At 41.3% G+C, this 24,717-nt stretch overlaps 1 protein-coding gene across 2 annotated transcripts in view; it reads right to left on the bottom strand.

Moving 5' to 3' along the window:
• Positions 1 to 1,639: 1,639 nt before the first annotated feature.
• Positions 1,640 to 24,717, bottom strand: part of abca7 (ATP-binding cassette, sub-family A (ABC1), member 7) — a 29,022-nt gene continuing 5,944 nt past the window's right edge. Inside the window, exons 11-50 of one of the 2 annotated variants that reach the window (XM_027169619.2) lie at positions 24,220 to 24,336; positions 22,966 to 23,163; positions 22,669 to 22,874; positions 22,025 to 22,201; positions 19,608 to 19,830; positions 18,443 to 18,664; positions 17,631 to 17,835; positions 17,393 to 17,506; positions 17,145 to 17,316; positions 16,937 to 17,068; positions 16,706 to 16,845; positions 16,449 to 16,586; positions 16,120 to 16,343; positions 15,984 to 16,041; positions 14,765 to 14,967; positions 14,385 to 14,469; positions 13,776 to 13,799; positions 13,504 to 13,649; positions 12,426 to 12,550; positions 12,238 to 12,330; positions 11,952 to 12,147; positions 11,746 to 11,840; positions 11,602 to 11,634; positions 11,297 to 11,402; positions 11,078 to 11,152; positions 10,815 to 10,984; positions 10,483 to 10,660; positions 10,254 to 10,369; positions 9,681 to 9,825; positions 9,457 to 9,580; positions 9,196 to 9,325; positions 8,985 to 9,111; positions 8,315 to 8,377; positions 7,083 to 7,189; positions 6,852 to 6,993; positions 6,558 to 6,692; positions 5,931 to 6,034; positions 4,157 to 4,249; positions 3,363 to 3,606; positions 1,640 to 3,285 (exon numbers count right to left, since the gene is read on the bottom strand). In XM_027169619.2, coding sequence (XP_027025420.2) covers positions 2,896 to 3,285; positions 3,363 to 3,606; positions 4,157 to 4,249; positions 5,931 to 6,034; positions 6,558 to 6,692; positions 6,852 to 6,993; positions 7,083 to 7,189; positions 8,315 to 8,377; positions 8,985 to 9,111; positions 9,196 to 9,325; positions 9,457 to 9,580; positions 9,681 to 9,825; positions 10,254 to 10,369; positions 10,483 to 10,660; positions 10,815 to 10,984; positions 11,078 to 11,152; positions 11,297 to 11,402; positions 11,602 to 11,634; positions 11,746 to 11,840; positions 11,952 to 12,147; positions 12,238 to 12,330; positions 12,426 to 12,550; positions 13,504 to 13,649; positions 13,776 to 13,799; positions 14,385 to 14,469; positions 14,765 to 14,967; positions 15,984 to 16,041; positions 16,120 to 16,343; positions 16,449 to 16,586; positions 16,706 to 16,845; positions 16,937 to 17,068; positions 17,145 to 17,316; positions 17,393 to 17,506; positions 17,631 to 17,835; positions 18,443 to 18,664; positions 19,608 to 19,830; positions 22,025 to 22,201; positions 22,669 to 22,874; positions 22,966 to 23,163; positions 24,220 to 24,336 — 5,775 coding nt within the window. In that variant the 3' untranslated portion in view covers positions 1,640 to 2,895. The remainder of the gene's footprint in view (positions 3,286 to 3,362; positions 3,607 to 4,156; positions 4,250 to 5,930; positions 6,035 to 6,557; positions 6,693 to 6,851; positions 6,994 to 7,082; positions 7,190 to 8,314; positions 8,378 to 8,984; positions 9,112 to 9,195; positions 9,326 to 9,456; positions 9,581 to 9,680; positions 9,826 to 10,253; positions 10,370 to 10,482; positions 10,661 to 10,814; positions 10,985 to 11,077; positions 11,153 to 11,296; positions 11,403 to 11,601; positions 11,635 to 11,745; positions 11,841 to 11,951; positions 12,148 to 12,237; positions 12,331 to 12,425; positions 12,551 to 13,503; positions 13,650 to 13,775; positions 13,800 to 14,384; positions 14,470 to 14,764; positions 14,968 to 15,983; positions 16,042 to 16,119; positions 16,344 to 16,448; positions 16,587 to 16,705; positions 16,846 to 16,936; positions 17,069 to 17,144; positions 17,317 to 17,392; positions 17,507 to 17,630; positions 17,836 to 18,442; positions 18,665 to 19,607; positions 19,831 to 22,024; positions 22,202 to 22,668; positions 22,875 to 22,965; positions 23,164 to 24,219; positions 24,337 to 24,717) is intronic. The other variant, XM_047810311.1, reaches the window with a different exon arrangement.

Genomic DNA, 24,717 nt, shown 5'->3' with positions numbered 1-24,717 from the left:
TTGTGTAGATTTTGCTTCCTTTCTCCTGAGCTTAGGTCATCGATCACAAGGACTGCTCGGTCGTGGTATTAGGCTTGTTCCTTCTTATGGATACACCTGTTTAGATATCCTGGTCTTGTACTTGGTAGGTATAAAATTATTGACTGTATTCCATATGTTGCTGTTTTTCAGCCCTTTCATCAAGAAAAAGACCACGACCGATCAGCGGTAGCGTATTAACAGCACTGACACCGGGATGGTAGTGTGTGTGGTGTAATTAGACAGAGTGGATTTAATCACACAAATTAAATGCTTAGTTGTGGTCCTATGGCTGTTCAGTTTTTACTGGAGGCGCTGATGCATTTTTCTAGCCATGTTTAACTATAAATAGTCAATATTCAATACAAAATGGTCAGGCAGTCATGTTCAGCTTTATTACAGACATAAGCAAAACTTTAGTTGATGCTGACTGTGGAAACAAAATCCATCATACACAGTACACCTACATCAGGAATAATATATCGTATTTAAAATAGAACCCGAACAGAATAGCCTAATGTTGAACATCATTACCAGTCTGAATATTTTTCTACACTCCATATTTGAGACAAAGAACAAGTCTATTTTGTACTTTTGTTTTGTACATTGCGATTAAAAGCACAGTGCTTTTAAGAGAAACATTAAATTGTCTACTGCTTCACAAGGGGGGGGGGGGGGGGGGGACGACGACGACACAACTTTAGTAGGGTCACAATGACCACATCAGTGTCAAGGGAAATTGCAGTGTGATTGTGCTCAGGCTTAAAGTGATTGCAGAATAACTGCTGTTGTCAAAGTGTCCCAACCTTCCCTGCAGCGCAACTCTTACCTGAACACTTAAAAACAGAAAAAGACACACAATCACAACAAAATACACAGGTTCCCCCTGAACTTCTAGTTCACGCACCGGTTGTAGCCCTGCGACACTAGTACACGTTATTAGGAATCGGATTTTATTTAGCACAGTAAAAAAGCTTGCTGTGAGGCTTTGCAACTGAGAAGCAGAAAAAAAAACAGTCATGTAAACATTAAGTAAGTTTAAATACTCTACCGCTATTTCTATAGAGCTTGTCATTCATTCGTCATCTCGTCTTCTGTTCGGTTTCAGAATAATGGATGGTAATCTCACAAATTTCTCGATATAAGAACACTACGTATTACAATATACACGTTTGCTCATAAACGATGTTTAATTATTCGTTAGATTTTACATGTACAATAAAATAAAGTAACACTGAAAAGGAGAAGCAAAATCGCACATTAAAATTAAATAAACAAACAAACAAATAATAAAAAAATAAATAATGGTGCTTTTTTCCCATAAGGTTGAAAACAGGAGATTTCTATAGATGGCCATTATTATTTAAATAAAAATAAATAATCAAGTTCTAAAATGAGTTTGCAACATCCACGAAAAAAAAAATTGACAATTTATCATATCGATATAATATAATATAATATATTGCACAGCTCCGTTTCTTCTTCTTATTATTATTACACACTTCTTAACGGATCAGTGCAGGAAACTTTTGCAGGCGTACGATTAAATATTCTGTAATTATACATCCATAGCATTTACTTTAAGGAAAGAAATACTCAAACACAAAAACATGAAGCCTGCTCTCAGTTTAGACATTTATTACAGTGCTGAAAAATACATAGGAATAAATAACAAGTGCGATATCATGGAGTTCAAAAGAAAAATGACACAGATAATGAAACATGCTTGAATCCTTGTTCAGAAGTAAGAAGTTAAGCTTGTTTTTATTGATGCGTGAAAGAAAGTCTGAACGTTTTATATACTTTCATAAAGCCAGTAAATGTGACAATGGAGATTTGAGCAAAAATAAATACTTAATATGTTCCATTCATTTTCTACCGCTTATTCAAACTTCTCGGGTCACGGTCATCGGGCATCAAGGCAGGATCCACCCTGGACGGAGTGCCAACCCATCGCAGCTCACACACTCATTCACTCACACAATCACACACTGCGGACAATTTTACAGAGATGCCAATCAACCTACCATGCATGTCTTTGGACCGGGGGAGGAAACCGGAGTACCCGGAGGAAACCCCCGAGGCACGGGGAGAACATGCAAACTCTGCACACACAAGGCGGAGGCGGGAATCGAACCCCGACCCTGGAGGTGTGAGTCGAACGTGCTAACCACTAAGCCACCGTGCCCCCCATACTTAATATGTAACAAAATAACAATTTTTTATTTTTTTTAAACTTAATCAATTCTTGCTCAAGTAGTTTCTGCACATCACGCAGTATTTCACACAATGAAAAAAATGAGTGCATTTGGTTGTTTTTTTTCTTGTATATTTTTCTAAATTGTCCTCGAAGAAACCGAACATTTCCGTGCATATCGCTATACATGTGCGATATAGAATTTCCACCGTTGTACATGATTTTTTTTTTTTTGGATTTCAAAATACATTCCGGTGACACAGTATTCATCAGTCTTATCAAGTGCAACCTACAGTTTGGTTTTACAGCTCCTTTAAATGCCAGAATGCATCAGAGGAACGCAGTTTATCGAAAACCTTTTAAAAACAAAAACGTCAGAATACAAAAACGCTGACTTGTTAATGGCAGTTTTTGATCAGAACATGCCGTTTACAGACTTACAGCTGGTTATGAAAAAAAAGAAGAACGATCTAAAATCAAAAAACGATGCACATGCACGAATATACGTACGGTAATGTAAAGTGCAATTTGTATGATACAGCAGTTTTAGGACAACGTAACAGAGTGGTCCTGAGTGTATTTCATATCTCCAATACGTTGACGGTAGTTTGAGACAAATACGAATGAAACTAAGTTTAGAAACAAGCAAAAAATATCAAGATCTGAGTCCGAGAGGTTATTCAGGTGTTGACTACAAAAATCTTGGTTATGTCTTTGCTCTGAGATTTCTCTTCTTCTGTGCACCTGATTCCGTTAGCTGAGAAATCCACCAGAACCTCCATTTCTATTTGCTGAGGTTGTTTTTTTCCGCTACATTTGGTCTCTTTAGTCTTTGACCATGCTGCTCCTGGCTGACTGGGTTTGGCGGACGATAACGGATGGTTTAACTGAGCAGCGATAACTTGAGACACTGACCTTTTAGGTTTAAAAGAAGTGGTTAGCAATGGATAGATAGTCTGACTAGATTGCTGAGATGTGAGCGATTGTGCTGCGTCTGATCGGTTGTTAACGGCCACCTCTCTCAGTCGGTCATCGTCGTCCATCTGCTCCTTGGCGAAGTTGACGAACACCTGTGGGGAGAAGAATGTCTTATGTTTAGTTTCGTTTGTAAATAATCGTTCGTGATCGTTTCTGCTTGAGCTCTGACCTGGTCTAGTGTCGTCTGAGAGACTGAATATTCCACAATTCCCAGCTCTTCGTTGTTGTTCGACAGAATGTCGAACACATGCGCGAGGGAGCAGGCGTGAGTCGGCAGCTGATACTGCAGAACGTTGTGGTGCCTTTCTGTCAGCTGTACCCCAGCAAAGCAGTTGTGGATGTAGGCATCTACGGGGCAGGGATCTGGAGCTGGTGCAGACAAGCGGAGGATGATCGTATAACCGTCACCGAATCTGTAGGAAAGGGAAGGGCAGAAGATATTCATGCAGAAGGTAACAAATGAAACACTTTGTACAGTTATTACATGTTAGTTCATGGCCAGTGAGTGTATGAGTAATTCACACATGTGAACTTGTCAGATTAACGCATTGAGTGTTGTGTATTATAGTTAGTTGTCATTGCTTTTCAATATAAAAACAGTGTATGCTTTGGGGGGGCACACTGTATGCTTTGGGGGGGCACACTGTATGCTTTGGGGGGGCACACTGTATGCTTTGGGGGGGCACACTGTATGCTTTGGGGGGGGCACGGTGGCTTAGTGGTTAGCACGTTTGCCTCACACCTCCAGGGTTGGGGGTTCAATTCCCGTCTCCGCCTTGTGTGTGTGGAGTTTGCATGTTCTCCCCGTGCCTCGGGGGTTTCCTCCGGGTACTCCGGTTTCCTCCCCCGGTCCAAAGACATGCATGGTAGGTTTAGTGGCATCTCTGGAAAATTGTCCGTAGTGTGTGTGTGTGTGTGAGAGAGTGAATGAGTGTGTGTGTGTGTGAGTGAATGAGAGTGTACTTGTTCTTGAGGTGCTGAACTGAACCCAGGCACTGGAACCTCCCATTGACCATGATGGCCATGCGAGTGCAGAGAGCTTCACACTCCTCCATGCTGCACAAAACAACAGCAATTTATATAGCATTACCTTTTATACTGTCTTTCAACGGACAGAAATGTGAAATATATTAGTATTATCCTGACGTATGACATGCTGATCATATTTTTTAAGCCTTTTTTCTTTAACAGACTAGGGAATGATGCCTTTTCCAAAGTCAGTGTCATCATTACCTCGTGTTTAAAAAAGGATTAAAAATATACAGTTGTGCTCAAAAGTTTGCATACCTTGGGAGAATTTGCAAGGTGTGAACCATATTTGGAAAAAAAAAAAAAACATGTTCAAAAATTTGCCTAACTTTGCTTAACCTTTTTCCACTCAAGGGTCAACCTTGCCTTGTGCTTTGGATCAGTCATGTTGGAACATCCAAGAGCATCCCATGAGCAGCTTTCGTGCTATAGAATGCAAATTGTCTGCCAGTATTTTCTGATAACATGTTGCATTCATCTTGCCATCAGTTTCTCCTCACTTCCCTGTGCCACTGGAGCTCACACAGCCCCAAAACCTTTCACCGTACACCTTGTTGCCTCCTCTTCAAACATAGTGATTATGATTGTGACCATAAATTAGGGGTCTTCACGGGTCCACTTAGTTCCGAAAACCTGAGGTCCGACCCGAGACCCGAGCGGGTTTGGGTCTAAAAGTTTCACGTGTGCCTCGGACACAGGTCGGGTATAATAATAGCAGCATCAGGTCTCAGGTAATTTTAAATTAATGTGTTTTTACCGAACGGACCCGAGAAGACCCGAACTACTGTATCTCACGTGTGTGCATCGACCCGAGTCCTTTTCCAATCTCTGTTTGCCAAGACTGCTTGCGACGTGGCTGGCAGTAAGCTAATTTTCGTTAAAACAGACCTGTCAATCAATTTTGAATCCACTCTGTACATTCGGGTCCAGTCGAGTTAAAAAAAAATTGCAAACGGGTCGGGTCTAATTTTTTCGGGTTTGTCTCGGGTCTTTCTTTAAAAAAAAAAAAATACAAATTATGCACATACTATACTCTAAAGTTCAATTTTGGTCTCATCGCTCCAAATGACTCTACACCAGAGAGCACCTAGACACGTCTGACAGCTTCTGGAGCATAATAGTAACAGCTTTCTCCTAGTAACTCGACCATGCAGGTCATTTGTGTTCAAGTACCTCCTTATTGTACTCCTTGAAACACTACCACGACTTTTTTTTTTCATAGCTGCCGGGCAGTTCTTTTGTCATCCCCATGGTGCAGTATCCAGCCAAGTCAGTGCATCACCTCATGAGCTGAGAAGCTCGTTGACTAGTTACACACAGACACTAATTACAATTAGAATAAGTCACAAATGTTAAAACTTCCCTTTAATAGCCATTTAAACCTCTGTGTCTCAACCTCTGTGTTTATAATGTGGCCAAACATTCGAGGATATGTAAACTTTTGATCAGGGTTGTTCAAAACGCAGAGTTGTTCGAGGAGTCAAACAACTATGTGATAATTAATGACTTCATGAGACCACGATCCTTTAAATAAGCAAAAAAAAAAAAAATTGCATTATCAATCATATTTTCCAAATAAACGACTTTAATGTTTAACAGTTTCTTTCAGGGTGTGCAAACTTTTGAGCACAGCCGTACACGTCGACGCTGTATCGAAGAAAAAGCTTGTTCAAGCTGTAAAGTGCAGTGTTGTAATTATGTCCTGTACCTGTGGGATGTGAGAACGACAGCTCGGCCTTCTTTGATGACGCTCAGGATACAGTTCCACAGGAAGCGCTTAGCTTTTGGATCCATTCCTGTTGTCGGCTCGTCCTGATGAACAAAAACAGACAAGTTTCACAGAGACCTGTTTAAGCGTCAGAACAAAACAACAAGTATGTCATTATATAGAGGGGAAAAATCGAATTCGGTAGTTGAGAAGGTCAATTTACAGGGTTGTATTATATGGCATTCACTAAATTCCAGGGGTTTCGTTACCACGACGTAAAGTGGGCGTGGTTTCTGGAGCTCTTGGAAAACGCCCTCTTTACCTCTTTTAAAAAAAAAAAAAAAAAAAAAAAAAGAGCGTACCTACGATGGATAATTAAGGACGAAACAGTCATACGAGTAGATTTTATATTTTATATCTATTATGCTTTATTACCTTACAGATAAGCTTTTTTCGAAAACAAATAAACAACCAAAAACTACGGTTTAGGGTTAGATTATCAAATAGGCCATGCCTACCCGATGACGCAATATCTGTTACGCTGTTCTGAAATCCCTGGAAATAAGTGCATCCCTGTATTGTATAGTACTGTTTAAAGGTGTGTCTGGTGTTGTGATGAATGCTGACCAGAAAAACAACTGGTGGAGCTCCGATAAGAGAAATGGCGGTTGAGAGTTTGCGTTTATTGCCTCCACTGTATCCTCCAGCCTCTTGTTCGGCGTATTGTGACAATCCCAGTTTTTTCACTCCCCACTGTGAGACCTATTGCACAAAGATCAATTATTCATGTTGGCTGAGACTTCAAAAGGCCGGAGGCTTCTTTTATTCATTTGGAAACCTAAAAAGAACAGCATTCTGTCTGCCCAGATTTCAACTGAATTCATATTTCAGCATTCATACGAGATCTAAAACATCTAGTACCTTAGCGACATGTGGCTCGGGGACTCCGCGCAATCGAGCATAGAACTCTAGATGTTCTCTTCCGGTCAAAAGGTCATTGATGGCATCAAACTGAGGACAGTAGCCCATGAGCTGATGCACCCTGTCCAAGTCGTTCAGCACACTGAGGGTTCGGTTAGACGGTTTGGTTTAGAGTTTAAAGCAGAATGGTGTATTCTCAGTGTAATCAGTGTTAGCATGACAGTGACAGACCTGTAATTGTTGAGAAAAGCGTCTCCGTAGGTAATGGTGGTGTCTCCAGTCAGCATGCGAAAAGTAGAAGTCTTCCCAGCCCCGTTAATCCCGAGAAGCCCAAAGCACTGTATAAGAAGACATCATAATAAATCAGCTGACCAAAACACTGACATGACACTGAGAAAAAGTTATTCTCACCTATTAAAATGGGACTTAGTAATTTATTACTGTTCATTTAATGTATAATGTGTTTATATATGAGCAAATTCTCATTATGTAAGTGGTACAAAAGTCTTTACAAATCACTGGCCACTTGCGGAACTGCTCAGATTTCCATTCACAGCTAACAAAGCAGTGGACATTGAGAAGCTTGTTTTATATTTCTGCTTATTTTCCATTAAATTCCCATATTTTGATTAACTTATATTGCTGAATATTGGGCTTCACTTGCTGCAGCCTGTAGCTCCCTCTCTACATTACGACGATAGAAAAAGAGGTTTTTTGTGTAATAAGAGCGTTCAGCTCAGGAGTTATTGACTCGGGAAACTCCAATCTGTGAATATGCGGCCGACTTTACTTAAGACGCCGAGGCGCTTTTTTCCTTCTCGATAGGTGAGTAACGTTGGTTTTGCTTTGTTACACAGAACTAATATATGCCTTTGTCCTTTACATGATTATGCTTGTGTGTCATTTTTGCTTGTTTGTTTATCTGCAATCGTATTGTTCTTCCCTTCAGCTATGATAAAGACACATTTCTTTCCATTAGTTGCCTGGGTTATGTATGTATGTGTGGGCGGAGCTATCGATACAGGGGTGGGGCCCATTTGGGTTAGGGGTGTGTTTGTTTTGGTGATTTCAAATGTTAACATTGGCTTTCAAACAACGTACACCCCACCTTTAACTTCTTTTGCTGAATATTGGGCTTCGCTTGCTGCAACCTGGCTTCTCATCTGTCTACAAGTAAGTAAATAAGTCTCATATGTGAGCTTGTAAATAAAACCCTACATGCCAGCATAATGTTCGCATAAAAGGATTGTATTCACTATAGAAATGATTGGAAATTGGAAGAGGGGAAAAATGCATTAGCAAAAGTGTTTGTTTTGTTGGTCTATGTTGAGAACATGCTCGTTTCGGTAATATGTTAGTAATATGTATTAGTTATCCTGTCAGTCAGACAGTCAGTAGGTCTGTCAGTATTTTTCAGTGGACTGAGTGTCTGATATGTACAAGCTGATTGAATATCTCCGCACCTCTCCCCGAGGGATGCTGAGACAAAGCTGGTTCACTGCTGGCCTCTTGCCTGCCTTATAAACCTGTAGAGATTTGAGAACAGAGAATACTTGATTTATTGCATTACAGTAGAAAGAAAAGTTAAAATTTAAAAAATTTAGCAAAATGTCTTTCTTTTCTTTCTACACACACATTATATATGTATGTATGTATGTATGTATGTATGTGTGTGTGTGTGCGTGTGTGTATGTATGTGTTATTATATACATACACACACGCACACACATACATACCTACACACACACATATATACATACACACAGACACACCACCAGCCTTTAAGAAAGACCTTTAAGAACCATTTCTCATAGCTGAATCGGGTCCCTAATGCGCAAGCCATAGGCGATGGTGACAAGGAAGGACTTCATGAGACATCGGGAAAGGAACCAGAATCAAAAGGGAACCCATCTTTATATCTGGGTGCCACCGGATAGTGTGAGCATCCTTTCTATAAATCATTTCCCTTCAATAACTATGCACCGCATGCTCAGAAAGTAAAATTTTATAATTAGGAAATTTATTCGAGCCTCGTAATGAAATCTAATTTATTGAAGTGTTATTGAAGTAAAACTGTTTTGTAAATAAAACCGATATCCTTACATGCAGATTTTAGCATTCTCTCTTATATACCTTGCTCAGGTCTCTGACAGTGAGAATATCGTCCTGAGATTTGTTGCTATTTTTTACACGTTCTCTTTCGTTTGCTACGTCCTCATCCTCAGGGCCCAACGGTGGCAGGATGGGCTCAGACCACAGCCTAGATGAAAAAAGTATGTTTAAGGCACTTTGAATGAAACATGCGTAGCAGTATTTCAATAAAGACGGCGACTATCTGGTGCACCTGAAGCGTATGAAGAACTTGTACTGAAGCAGTACAGTAAAAATGAAGAAGACGACACCCTGGACTGCCATAGCGAACAAGTTCTTCCCTACAAAATCCCAAGCCAGTGGCTCCAATGTCTGCTTGTTTCCTGCAAAACAGAAATATGAAGCTCTACAGATCTATAGTCGACCTACTGAAAGATTTTGCCTCCAATTGGCAGGAAGAGGTCGAGGCCACTTTCATTCATTCAATTGTCTTGTGTTGCTGAAATAAATTTACCAAGCCTCTTAAAAGCATCTGCCATTGCCTGGTTTTTAGCCATGTCGATAAGACCTCGACCCAGACAGAAGTGAGGAAAGATCAAAAAGACCTTCTTGAGGATCCTGTTCACTTCATTTAAATGCTGAGACGGAACAGAACAGAAAGCAGTAAGAAATGCTGGACAATACATTTTACCGTGGTTTCTTTTTGTCATCAGTTATATTCTAACATGTACACATTACTTCGTCGACGAAGAGCTCGAGGACGAAAGTGGCTATGCTGCCGTTGATGCCGATGAAAAGGTTGATGGAGGTGAGAACCACGTAGGCCGTACTGGGCACAGAGAAGACGAACGAGGCGGGGTACATCAGTGGAGTGATGGACCAACTACAGTAGGGCATAAATGCACACGATTAATGTTGTTATATTATTATGCAAGAAATTAGCCTCCTGGTGGTCAAGCGGCAGGATCCTGAACGCTCAATTATGTGGCCGGGGTTCTATTCCTGGGCAAGGAGCTATAATCCAGCCACTGAAGCCACTGTTAACTCCCAGTGCCTGTCCCGAGCCCGGAATAAACGGGACGGATGAATTAGGAAGGGAATCTGGCGTAAAACAAGTGCTAAATCAAATATCGGTTACAAGTTGTGACACATGTCGAAATTTTCTTGATGTTAATATTAGATTAATGTTAATATTAGTACTGTAATGTTCAGTCACAGAGCCTTTTTTTTAAATGCTTGCCCCGTTGCTTTCACTACTCCCAAAGTACCACAAGTACCGTTTTATAGTCAAACGGTTTTATCAGCCATTACCCATAGAGCAAGAGAAGCAGCACTAGAGCAGGGAGGTTTTTCTCCGAGACATAAGACTGCTGTTGGAAGCTGATGAAGATGAAGACCACCATGGTAGCAGGAACTGTGTAGTTCAACTGCACAAAGAGAAAAGATCAGATAAAAGATGCATTTGATATGCTGACATATATGTGACAAGTTTTCATGACACTTTATTATCCACTGTAGGATAAATATAAGAGAAACTGACCATATCCCAAACAAAGTTTGCAGTCCAATAGAGAATGGGTTTGACCCCACTAACAAACTGAAGGTGCTTGGACTTGCTAACTCTCTCCTCGATCAGAAACAGTACAAAACTAGCTGGGACAAAGGACATGGCAAAAATCACACAGATGGACACCAGGACATCGACTGAGGTGGTCATTCTGGAGAGAGAGAGAGAGAGAAAAAAAAAAGACATAAAGCATGATAATGACTAATAAATGCGCAGATTTGATTCGAATTCACAGGAAGTACGGATCGGCTGAAGCGAGTCTATATGAGACGATTCATGTGAACGCGAGACAAAATAGCACGTACAAGGCCAACTCGGTGAGCTGCTCCTTGGTGAGGTTAAGTGGATGATTATAGGCTGTTATTCCATGTTTCCTTCTGTCCGGTCCAGGAGGAAGACTGGCACGGAGCAGTCCGTTGTTCATGACGTTCACAAATGATACCATAGCGTGCCAACCTTTATTATTAAACCATACCTACAGCAGGAAACAGAAACAGTAGTTTCATGGCTAGTTGTATGAAATGTTACTGAGATTCAAGAGTGACCAATGACTTTCCTTTTCTCTCACCTTAACGTTGTTTTTACTACTAATCCCGGTAAGAAGGTTTGGTAATCTGTCCAAAAGTTGATCCAATGAACTGTTCTGAAAAAGAGCAAAGCAAGAAAAAATAATGTTTTGCTAGCATAGAAATGTAATAATCACTTTGGGTTCCTGCGAATGCTGTGTAAATTACATCTTATTTCTACACCTAGGTGAAAGACGTGCTTATGACGTCAGCGTGCGTACCTGTGCTATTTTGTAGCGTGTTCTGAGAGACAAGACAGATTCCTCTAGCTGCTGGATATCCGTCTGACTCTGTGAGCTCTCGCTGCCCAGAGAGAAACCTCCGTACCTGCACAGACGGTTCATTCAATCAGATCTGATATTACTTAACTGCCACTTGTAAATAAGCCATCTATGCACTTCTGGTTAGATGCTAACTGCGTTTCATTGGCTCTGTACATGTACCTTGCACAATGACAATAAAGTTGAATCTAATCTAATCTAATCTAATCCTGTCTGTAATAAGTGTTTAATCTAAACTCACTCACCTGAACTCATTCACCCACTTTTTAGTCTTCATGCTAGATGAAAAAAAGAAATAAATAAAATAAAATCACAGGCACTTATACAGTAGGAATGTGGAGAGAAAAAAAATCCAGTTAGAAAATAAACATCTGAATTCAGACAAAAACCTTTTTTTCAGAATCTGCGGATAAGTCTTGATGAGGTAGTCGGAAATGTTACGGCCGGTCAGATTCTGCAGCAGGTCACCTGTCGGCCTTTTTACCTGACGCCAATAAGTGAAGAAACAACGTTTAAGAAAAATTGATCTTGAAATGAAAATTCACTACGATTTGAATTGAAGATGTACAGACTGGTAGTAGTGGAATAAAGTAACCTGGGGAGGAGGCAAGCCTCCTGCTCCCACTGGGCATTCGGGTAGCATTCTGCGAACGTCCTCGGTGCTGCATTCACACTCGGGTGAAGATTGCTCGTCTGTCCAGTTGCCTTTGTTAAAAAACTGCCATGTGGTATAAGGAATCTGGGGACGAAGAAACGCCGTCCCTGCCTCGCTGTCCTCACACCGGGGCTCCCTGCGGATTCAGGATCGCACCATGTTATCGTATCGCATCATCGGATAATATAACGTATGTCCATCCATGCAGAGAAGGGAAACTAATTACGTGTCTGTCTCCACGCATTTGGTCCCGAATCCAGGTGGATTCAGAAGAGCATCAAGAAGATTCTGGATTTCAGGGTTCTCTGGGGCATCGTTGCTATGTGGAAAAGCAGTGTGAGAAAGACCCAGTGTGCACGTGGTAAAAAAAAACAAAAACGATAAAAGATGGTCTGACTACGACGTTATGGGTACCTAAAGAAAGTGTACTGTTCGCCGTACATCCACGGGTGCAGCTCGAGAGGGGGATACTTTCCAAAAGGTGGGACGATGAGGCTGAACAGCAAAGCCACCAGGACAAAGACTGCAGGTAGAACAATCTGAGAAATATTTAATAACATAAATTTGCTAAAAATTCAGACCATGGATAGATAGACAGATAGATAGATAGATAGATAGATAGATAGATAGATAGATAGATAGATAGATAGATAGATAGATAGATAGATGGATAGATGGATAGAAACAAAAGAGAGAGCGAGAAAGGAAAAGGTCTAACTGGAAGCAATTGTATAACGTTGTACCTCATTTTAAAACGATTCAAATAAACATTAGGGCTTAATATCAACTTAACAGCATGTTTTTTTTTAAATTTAATTTAATTTAAATTAGACACTCCTAATGTGGCACATTTTTAAGCAAATCTCATCTTTTGGTCATGTCCTCATTTTTAAACCCCACCTGCATTATGCCATGCACACACCAATAATGTCTGACTCCTTACTGCTTACTCCTCTTATTAATTAATTAATCAATCAATCAATCAATCAATCAATCAATCAATGTTTACTGTAATATTAAAATGACCACCTATTACCACAAACATTTACAAAAGACCTGATTGTCAGTGATTTATACTAGTGTTAAGTAACTATGCATTTGTAGACAATAAATTGCACCACTGTTGATTTCATGATACAGGACTCGCATCTAAGCCAATCCCCTACTTTATAGTTTAAAAAAAAAAAAAAAAAAAAAAAAGAGGTTAAAATCATGTTTTTGTTACTTTTTCATTATATTTTTTTCAGGTTGCTCTCGCAGCCAATGTTCCAAGACCAAAAAATCCTTCAAAATTGTGATTTGTGATACTGCTATCTAATGGATTAGTCCAGTTTCCTTCTGTTTATCTTTGTTCTGCCCTGGGAATTAGCCCTTTGATTAAACAGTGTATACCTGCTCAGTTTAATCCTTAATCCTGAACTAATGAAACTGCCAAAGCTTGTAAAATGTATGAAAAGTATGAATGAGAGCTTTTGCAAATGCGTTACTTCACCTGTGCTATGAAACCTCGGCGGCTGCGCAGCGCGTACTTTAGCCTCTTGGTGAAGAGCGCGCGGAGCTGCTGCCAGGTCAGTCGGAAACCTGTGAGGGTCATGCCACCCTGAACGTTACTACTCAGAGGGTCCGTTTCATTAGCATCTGTGTGCCAGAGAGAAGCCTTGTGGTTAACTGTTATTAGACATGACTAACTTTCATCACGGACTTTGCAGACAAATTACGTGCAAGTATTGAAACTGATGCAGCTACAGGTCTTCTGGTTTGTACCTGTTTTACAGTGTTGATTCCTTCCTGTCAGCATTGAGGAAAAAAGGAGAAAGTGAAAAAATATCTTTCAATCTCTGTTCATAGCTATAACGAGCTGCCTAGCCGTACACTGGTTGCTGCTAATGTTGGGATGCTGTTCTCATCTTTTTATTTTTTTATTATGCAAACAGACAATTGCAATACTTACAGAAGAGAAATTAGATGCAAAATACAAATACAAAGACTAACAAAACAAAACGTGTGTGTGTGTGTGTGTGTGTGTGTGTGTGTGTGTGTGTGTGTGTGTAAGTAACTAAGCGTAACTGGGTGTGGGAGTGGAGATATATGTATAAAGGAGCATGTAGGGAAGTACAACAGATATATATATATATATATATATATATATATATATATAAAAATCAAAGAGGAAAAAATATATATTGATTTAAATAATAATAATTATAATGACAATAATAATGATGAAGATAATAATAGTATCACACAAAACAAAAACAAAATACATAAAATAAATTTAACTACAAAAAAAAAAAAAAGTTCTCTAATCTTTACCTGAGCTTCATCACTTGATACATTGGTGAATCTGAGCGAACGGAAAGAGCTCCGGTTTACCTGCGTCTCTGTCCTCGGGTGCTTCTTCCTCACCTCCTTCTGGGTCAGCGTCTACTCCAGTCTCTTCTGCCACCTTCAGAAAGATCTGAAAATATGCATATGAAAGTCAATGCCATGCCACTTTTATAATAATCTTATTAAATCTAATTATAACACCAATGGCACAAACACTCTTCCTCTATATTCCACTGGACCAACACAACAGGAGTAAATACATGGAAACTGCTGAAAACTAAACTGGTAACGGACAATAATTCAATTATTAATAAAAACAGTCCGCTGGATTACATAATGGGAACTAATGCTGCATTTAGGCAGCTGATCACCTTCACAAACCCATTATAAATTCTCTTCGTCTTGCTTTGTTTTAACCTGCTCACCTCCTCTAGGGTGGTATCTGACAGTCCGTAACTGACGATGCCGAGCTCGCCCTGACGTTTCTCCAGCTCTGCCAAGAAGAGAGCGAGAGTGCCATCCTCCGAGGCGGCATGGGGGAAATTGATTACTGCCTCTCTGCCCACATCTTCCACAAGCCGAGCGCTGGCGATGTGGTGTTGGGCAAGAGCTACAAGGCCGCTCACGTCTGAAGGGGCGGAAAATAAAGAGAAATTAAGCGGTACTCGAAGACTTAAATCATGACTAGTAACTCACAAAGACAGCAGTTTTGCCTGATGTTTAAAAAGGCAAATTTTCATTTTCCCTTTTCTTGGTTGTGCAAGAGATGCATCTTAGTGTAGAACTCTACATTAAAGGTGGGGTCTCCGTTGTTTGAAAGCCAATGTTGACATTTGAAATCACCAAAACAAACACGCCCCTAACCCAAAATGGATCCCACCCCTGTTTTGATAGCTCCGCCCCACACATACACCAGACAAGTATAACCCAAGTATAACCCAGACAAGTATTATGGCAGAACCTGTTGGGGCAGCTGATCGAGGGTGGATTTTTATCAATAAATGAACACAATGAGTAATGAGTAATACTATGGTAATACTACAAAAACAAATGTGTGTTTGTAGTACTGTGTGTTGTACCGTGAAAGGTTTAGCTCCGTTTCACGCGGAAGACGTTCAGTTCTGTCCAGCGCTGGAAAGCTGATCCTATATTAACACGTCCTACTTCTTGCCTTATTGTAAGCCTTTTTTCCCCACTTTCTTTCTTTGTTTTTATCCGCCATGTCAATGTTAAAACCGCTTTCTGCTAATGTCACACATGCGCACTGAACATCTCTCCACACACATTGACAAGACACGCCCCTTTCTGCTCATTGGCTACACGTTTGTTTTGTTTTTGTTTGGTTTGTCGGCCCAACGCGGTTTTCTGAAGCATTTCTCAAACAACGGGGTGAGACCCCACCTTCAATGATAATCAATGAAATTCATCAAAATAGCTTCTGGCCTTTTTTTTCTTTATTATTTATTCTGATGATCACTGCTACATAACATTCCCTGAATAGGCTCAAATTTGTAACGACCATTGACGAATTATCCTGGAGAGTTTGTAAGACTTTAAATTCTTCTATCGTTTTTATCGCTTGCTCTCGTTCTCTGCTTTCTCAACCCACACAAAATCAAGAAAGGGCTTTAGCCCAAGTCCCACCTGAGCCCGAGATCTCAGTTCCGAGTCCAGTGTCATCACTTATGGAAGAATCACTCTCCTAAAAACACACAACCAACACCGTGTCAGTCAAACCTACACCATAGTGCTCGGACATTCCGATCTGAAATCTGCAAACCTTCATGAGTGTAGATGCTGAGAGATTGCAGGCACTTGTGCTGCTTGGTGTGAGACTTTGGAGCTCCTTCTTCACTACGGTGAGGTAATATCCTGTTCCCAGGCGAGCTTTTAAAAACAGTGGAGATCCACAGCAGCACAGCTTCCCCTGAGAGATGATGGCAATGCGGTCGCCGAGGAGATCGGCTTCGTCCATGTAATGTGTAGACAAAATGATGGTACGGTCTGGAAATGACAAGCAGGCTTATAGCATAAGATAAGATAAAGGACTTTTAGATAAAGATTTTTATTTCTTGGTCTGTATATTCCTGTAAACTCAAACCGAACAACCTTTGCGGTATTTAAGCAGCAGGTCCCAGATACCACGTCGTGAATACGGGTCCACTCCGGCAGTGGGTTCGTCCAGGACAACAACTTTAGACCCTCCTATGAAGGCTATAGCTACTGAGAGCTTCCTCTGCATGCCTCCTGAGAAAAAAGTAAAGTAAACAGGTGAGTGACGGCTGAGGCAAGTATTACAGAGTAAACAGAAACATGGCTCTCCCTGGCACTCTGACAAAAAGCATGCATCCTATTGATAAACACACCTGAGAGGTTCTTGGTCTGCTCGTGCCGTTTGTGTAACAAACCCACATCCTCCAGCAGGGAGGACATCTCCTCATTAACCTCAGCACTGCTCATGCCTTTAAGACGGCCATAGAACCACCCATGCTCTTGTACGGTAAGCCTAGAGAATAAACAGTGTGGCGAGTCATAGAAACTACAATATTTCTCTTTTGCATATACGGATATGTTTGCGTTCAGATTTAACGTCTTACATTGGGAAAAGAACATTGTGTTGAGGACACACTCCCAGAGTCCTACGGATGACGTCCATGTCCGTGCGAATGTCTCTGCCTTTTATGTAAATCGTGCCGGCAGTCGGTGGGAACAGCCCAGTCAGAATAGACCTGTCGTGAAGAAAAGGCAGTATGTAAGAAAATCTGATGTAAACGACATGCTAAGCGTCACAGTCCCGCCGCTTACATCGTCGTCGTCTTGCCAGCTCCGTTGTGACCCAAGAACGACGTGATCTGGCCCTCGTAGAACTTGAGGCTCAGGTGATTGACTGCAAGCTTGGCTCCCTTTTTATAGATTTTCACCAAGTCGTGTATGGCTACTCCGAGGACGAGATGAGAAGGTTCCGGTTCGATTTGATCTGTAAGCGCAAAGTTAGAATCGATATGCTGTCCCTGAGTAGAACTCTAATTTTGTAGAGTTGAATTCAGTCTTACGCTCTGGTTGATCACATGGTACAGGAGGAACGGGCATGTCAGCCTCCAGTGGTAATCCTCCCCAGTAACTTAACTGGAAGAGGAAATTCCAAGGCCTGGGAATCCCATACTGCCCTGAAAAAAGAGACAGATCATACCAAGAAAAAGTATGATATAATGTTATGATTATGAAAAAAAATAGACAAAGCCTTATATATCACAGTCCATATATCATCCCAACAATATAATTACATCTGACCTGGAAACACAGCTTCTATGTACCAAGTGGCCACTCCGTAGATGAAGGCATCCACATATAGCATTATGATTGTGGTAGTAAAGTTGTACGTGTCTCCTTCGGTAGGACTGGACAGTAGATTGAACCACTGCATACCCACTCCTTGCTCTTCGTACTGAGAGAAGTACTCACAGCCAAATCCAAAGGCTACCGGAGAGAGGAAGCTCTATAGGACAAATAAAACAATTGAATCTTGTTGCCCCATCACAAGCCACCTCAAATCTTTCAGTAAATTGTGCTCTGAGGATTGAAAGTATTCTGATCTTCTTGGCTAAGATTAGAGGAACTAGATTTGGTTACCAGCCCTTGTACAGAGGGATGTGGTAGCCTAGTGGTTAACGTGTTGGTCTGCCAATCGATCCCAGGTCCACCAAGCTGCCACTGCTGGGCCCCTGATCAAGGCTCCTAACCCTCAATTGCTCAGTTGTATAAAAAAATTACATGCAAGTTGCTCTGGATAAGTGTGTCTGATAAATTCTGTAAAATGATACCACAGTCATTCTCCTCTCACCTCTTATCAACAGGGCATTTGTGCCCTATGACGCTGTGTGAACTACAGAGACTGTTGTGTGTAAAAATCCCAAACCGGTCTCTGATGTCACCCCCCCCCCCCCCATTCTGATGTTTAATGTGAAAAATAACTGACGATCTGCTCGTTGAGATCTTTTGCCATTTTTATCCAACATGGAAGTGCTCAGCATTTCTACCACCATATCTGAAGCATCTGCTCTCATGTTTCTGTGAGAAAAACTCCAAACGGTTTAAATACTCACTGCTAGGATTCTGTGTGTGCTGGTTAGATATTCCCTCCAGGCCACACAAAGCACATAGGGCAGGTAGAGAGAGAAGTAGATGAGACCTCCGCAGGCTGCTGCCAGATTGGCACGAGAGAAGAACGTGCTGATGAGGAAGCACAACATGATCGTGGCTGTAGCGAAGGCGACCAGGAAGAAGAAAATCACTGCAGGATCGCTGTAGGGCAAGATATCTCCCAACTGAAAAGAAGAAAACGATCGAGTCACTGCTGTTTCACAAGGAAGACAAATATCCATGTTAGAATTTTCCACACGTTGCCTCATAGATCACACCAAGACTCCACTACTGAGAAATGCTTACATGGTATTAGGGGCTTTTTACACCTGGTCACTTCATGCGTTTTCTGTGATCAGATAGCTATCCGATGATAAAGCCCAGGTCTAAATGCCCAACGAAACGTGAAAGAGAGACGGATATAAATCCGATCGCTCCAACCACTTCAGGAGGTGGTCTGGGACGCATTACAGATGAATCTGGACAAGTGTAAATGAATGTGGTTGTTCAAGCCACATACGTCAGCGCTATACTCCTCCCAAACGGATGTACGTCACTCACAAGTGATCTTTCACCCAGGCGACTCGTCGTAGCATAACTATCGTAATAAGTTTTTTCGTCTTCTTTTTGTTTGCATTCTGAAAACCGTATACACCAAAGTGTGTTCCATCTCAATTACCGCAGAAATGAGGTAAAATATATTTGCATTTTGGGTGGGAATAGAAAGATCGGATCGATATCCGATTCGCCGAGACGCGTTTATGTGGCCTGATGTAAATGGAACAGTTTTAACAAATCAGATCGGATCAGAGAAAACACATGAAGTGACCGGGTGTAAAAAGGCCCTTAGGTATGCCAGTTGTTTTCAAAGTGAGGACTGGGTTTTCCACAGATGTTCACAAAGCAGCATTTTTACCGTTATAATAATTAGTTGTTTGTCACAAATAGAACAGGCTAAACTCAAACTTTATTACCTCAAAAACTCCAGAATCTTTAGCTATATTACAACATCGTCTTGTTTGAAAGAAAACTAAATGAGACGAATGAGTGCAATTTATTCACTTTTCTTTTTCTTTCGTAGGATTAAGATGGCCTATAAAATGACTGATGCGGATATCTCATGCCCACCTTGAGTGCAGTAATGAGAAGGCCAGAGCTGAAGAGAAAAGGCAGGTAACTGCTGATGAACCAGCTGAGCCAGAGTGTTCCCGAACCCAAGCCCATGATCTTCATGGTCTCCTTCAGCCGTGCCTCCTTCTCGTAAACCACACCTTTAATGATCATCGCCACTGAGTATATCCACGCCAGCGTCATGAAGAGAGGCAGAGAACGATTCAAGACCCGCAGAAAGCTGGAAAGAAAAAGTGGAAGGAAGAATGAAGTTAATATTAATATTAACGACTTGGTTTGCTCTTTGTTTCACAAGAAAGCCCAGCAGCATCTCTACTTCTCACAAAGGCTGAGAAAGGCACATCTCCTCCCACCATCCTGACTACTTTTTACAGAGGGACCGTTGAGAGCATCCTGAGCAGCTGCATCACTGTCTGGTTTGGGAACTCACGAGTCCCTGCAGCGGATAGTGAGGACAGCTGAGAAGATCGTTGGAGTCTCTCTTCCCTCTATCATGTACACTTACAGTACACCACACGCTGCATCCGCAAAGCCAACAGCATTGTACAGTAGATGTCCCCACACACCCCTCTCACACACTCTTCACCCTCTTGCCGTCTGGAAAAAAGGTATCGGAGCATTCGGGCGCTCACGACAAGACTGTGTAACAGTTTCTTCCCACAAGCCATCAGACTAGTTAATAACGGAACTGTTCTGTACTGAGCTGTTTATGTTCATCAACCTGTTTACATGCTGTTTATGTTCATCAACCTGTTTACATGCTGTTTTGCACAATTCCTTACATTATCTCAGGGACCTGCTGTTATGAAACTGTTCATTATAGTATTACTGCAATATTACTGCATATATTACTATATATTGGTGAACATTCAGTATCTACACTGTTTATTGTCTTTTGTGTATTGTCTTGTAATTTTTTTGTTTGCACTGTCTTTTGTCCTGCACTGTCTTGTCTGTCTTGTCTTTTGTCCTGCACTGTTTGCACCAGGTTGCACAGATGCACTTTATGTATCTCAGACTAAATTACTAAGTCCTTAGCCCTGTCTTTGTCCTATGTAACACCACAATCCTGGAGAAACGTTGTCTCATGTCACTGTGTACTGCAACAGCTATAAATGGTTAAAATGAAAATAAAAGCTTCTTGACTCGATCGGCGCTGACTTCACCGTACTCTTGAGGTGGTGTCGATTTGTTGTCTTTAACGGCAGAACCGGTTCCGTTACGAGGCAAACGGCAGCTTTGATTAACTAGCTCGTTCCTTCACAGGGACGTTTATGGAAGACGTGCCACGTGAATGGGCTTCGTTGCTGTGAGCTGACAGAGAAGAGGAGATAAAGCTGATAGGACAGTAAAGTCCTCAGCAGGGAGGGTTTTGATGATTCTCTGCAACGTGACATGCTGATTTTTCTGTCTTATGCTGTATAACTGATGAACCACTGATTATTCAGATTGTACTTATGAGAGTCCAGGATGTGTGTGTGTGTGTGTGAGACTGAGTTCAGGTGTTAGAGATCACGTCGCCTGGCATTCTATGCCCATTTTCCACCGAGGCAGATTGAGTGCTGGTTCGGAGCCTAATTTAGAACCAGTTCTTTCTTTTTCGACCACCAAAGCACCGGCTCTGAACCAGGAAAAGTGGTTCTTAAGTAGCACCAAAACGTTGCTGGTCTAGACTTAAGAACCGCTTACATCAGGGGCTGTGGACGGGGCTACTGTTAGATAATGTACCTTAAGTTTACTAATGTTTAATACACTTTTACTTTACCGCAATATGATACATTATCAGCACACATGATAGTAGGTAGCTACATGCTAAGGCTAACTTTTTTTCCTGTGTTAACGATAAAATAACGTTATGTACTTTCTCGATTACAACCTCCGTTTATACAAATTACACAGAGCTGCACGTACACGTTTTATTCGCTGCGTTTGGATGGCAATGTAGGTTCACAAAGCCATGAGCATTAACAGGAAAGCAACATCCGCCATTGTTGTTGTGATTGTGTTTGCCGCTGCTGCGCTAACGTTGCTGTGTAACATGACACGTATACAGTGACGTCAGACTCGGCTCTGTGACGGCTCTCTAACCGATGGAAAGGCAAACCGGTTCTTAGAAGGTTCGCCAGTGGAACCAACTTTGAACCAGCACTAGCACTAGCTCTGAACCAGGACCCGGTTCTTTCTGGTGGAAAAGGGGCACTAGAGCGGTCAGAATTATTAGCACACTGCAAGTTCTTTCCAAACTTTCTTTCTTGTTATTTAATCAGTGTATGAAAGTCTTAATTTTGTCATTTTTCTTGGATTCTGTGTTCCACTACATGAACAAGTCTAAGTCTCATTAACACGTCACCCTGACAGATTGTCCGTTCTTGCTTTCGCAATGTCAATAAACAAATTACTGCTTAGATACTTACACGTCATCCACAAAGCACGGGTAGGGCATCTGCTGCACATATATTCCTGTAGTTGATTGTTTGCCAGTCAGCACACGTGTAATTGCTCGCTCCACTAAATCCTGCACGTAAACAAAGCCGCCCCAGATGTAGCGCAGATCGCTGAAGGGCTCTGCAGCAGGACCAGGATCCCAAAACCTACAGAATACAGTTTTCAGGTTAGCGACAGATCACACGTGAAGGACGTTTGCTGCATCGACTGCTTTGTGATGATCAGACATAAAGCTGTTACCGTTACTGAATTGGTAAAGTCATGAGTAACTTATTTGTTTCATGAAACCATAAACAGGTAAAAAGTATCGATTGATTCTGTAGTAAATAAAAGTTGCTAGCGTTGGCAAATTGTCACGGTATAAACGGAATGAAAGTGCGGTCCGCTTCATGTTGAAGATTTTTGTAGCAGATCACTTTCCTGTAATATTAAGGATTGTTTTTTGTTCCTTTATAGCTTCTTATTATATAAATAATAATAATAATAATAAAAATAAAAAATAAACATGCTTATCCTTGTGAAATTCATCAGGTTAGCAATTCTGTGTGCTTGACAATAAATTGGCTAAAATGCTTTACCCAAAGATAAATTCCCCTGCAAGCATTAAACTTACTTATCTTTGATCTTATTGGTGCGTGTGACATCATCTATGTCCATGCGGATCTTGTATTTGACGTGAGGAGGAAGATCTGAGGAGGAAGGGTCTGGGAGGAGGAAGACTATTCCGGCCCAGAACTGCCGATCCTCCAGCAGCTCCAGCGCCCGCTCCACCAGCTGCCCTTCTGTAGCCATTCCCTCCAGCTTATTCAGTGAAAAACACTACGACAGGCCACGACAGATTTATCACATGAAATACTTAAGTGTTATACTTAGGTGGAACGACCGAATGAATTCTGCACACGTATGTTACCTGTGTAAGTTGGTACAAGAGACTTATGGTGCTATTAATATCCTGATACAGGTCCAGCCACGTAGCAGGCGTTCCTTTTTTCTCAGCGGTGTCCGGATCGGGCACTGAGAGGAATTGGGCGATACGAGAAGCTGTCCAGGAAGTGTTCTGCAGTTTTAGATTCACTACAGCAGCCACCTCGGGTCGCCTCAGCAAATCCTGCAGCACATGAGATCTGGCTGTATTATGGAGCAAACTACATAAAGACTGGATTTCACAATGTCCTTTTCCTGTACTGCTGGCACCTTATTCTATTCATTCATTCATTCATTCATTTTCTACCGCTTATCCGAACTTCTCAGGTCACGGGGAGCCTGTGCCTATCTCAGGCGCCATCGGGCATCGAGGCAGGATACACCCTGGACGGAGTGCCAACCCATCGCAGGGCGCACACACACACACTCATTAACTCACACACTATGGACAATTTTACAGAGATGCCAATCAACCTACCATGCATGTCTTTGGACCGGGGGAGGAAACCGGAGTACCTGGAGGAAACCCCCGAGGCACGGGGAGAACATGCAAACTCCACACACACAAGGCGGAGGCAGGAATCGAACCCCCAACCCTGGAGGTGTGAGGTGAACGTGCTAACCACTAAGCCACCGTGCCCCCCCACCTTATTCTATAAACTATAAAATCATGTCACTGACCATCAACGTCAAAAGGCTTTATGGATATTAGCAGTATTGGGACTGGGGGATCCTACAAGACCTGACAAAGTCTTGACATAGTGCTGTTTTTTTTTAAATTTATTTCCTTTTTTATTTCCATGTTTACAAGGAACATTCACGAGCGGTAACCCGAGAGCATACTGAACGCTTGTATAGCATCGTATGTAAGATAATATCACAGATGGATAGCGATCAATACGAACCATAAGCGCAACCGTGAGAGCGGGCGTGAATTAAAGGTGTGAATTATCCTGAGAGATTAATCCGTCCACTGAGAATCTGACACGCCACAATACGTGCCCTAAATAGTGGACTATTTATTAAAAAATAAAATAAAAAAAAAGAGGTTGGTGAAAAAAATGGTTGGACACTATGTTTATCTACTAATTGTGGATCCTGGAATTGCTTTAATAGAGCAAATGAGAAAAAAAATAATAAAATAAAGAGTGAATGTAAAGATGGCTTCTTCAGCATGCAAGAATTTCGACCTCAGACTTTAGACAGACTTCTAAACAAAGTTCGGATACTGATAGAGAACCTGCAGCATACGGATCTCCACGCTGCTTTCCATGAAGCTCTTCAGCCTGGGTCCTACTTCTTCCCATGTGGCGTGCACTTGTGCCATGATCTCAAAGTCCTGGAACGTCCTGTTGACCTGAGAAAGAAGAAAAACACTGACTGTATTAAATGGTATCATGATTCGAAAGTTAGGTATAATTTGATATGTTGCAGGTATAATTTACTTTTTGGCCATGATGGTTTTTGGCAAAGAAAAAATTAGTACCACAAGTAGTATATTAAAAAAAAAAGTGTCAGTGTCCTCGAATTGTTTCTCAGTGAAGGAAAAAAAAAAGATAATCTACTGAAAAATATTATATCTACATACAATAAAATGATCTGTGGCCCTAACACATTATCAGGATTTCTAACCCTGAAGCAATGACAATTTTGGAAAAAAAAAGATAAAAAAAAAACAAAAAAACACAATTTAAATATGAAACACACAATGAAATGATGAAACACTGAGATTTGTGTA

Source organism: Tachysurus fulvidraco, chromosome 2 (genome assembly GCF_022655615.1).
Source record: "Tachysurus fulvidraco isolate hzauxx_2018 chromosome 2, HZAU_PFXX_2.0, whole genome shotgun sequence".
NCBI lineage: Eukaryota > Metazoa > Chordata > Actinopteri > Siluriformes > Bagridae > Tachysurus > Tachysurus fulvidraco.
This window is presented reverse-complemented; position numbering and strand designations above follow the sequence as displayed.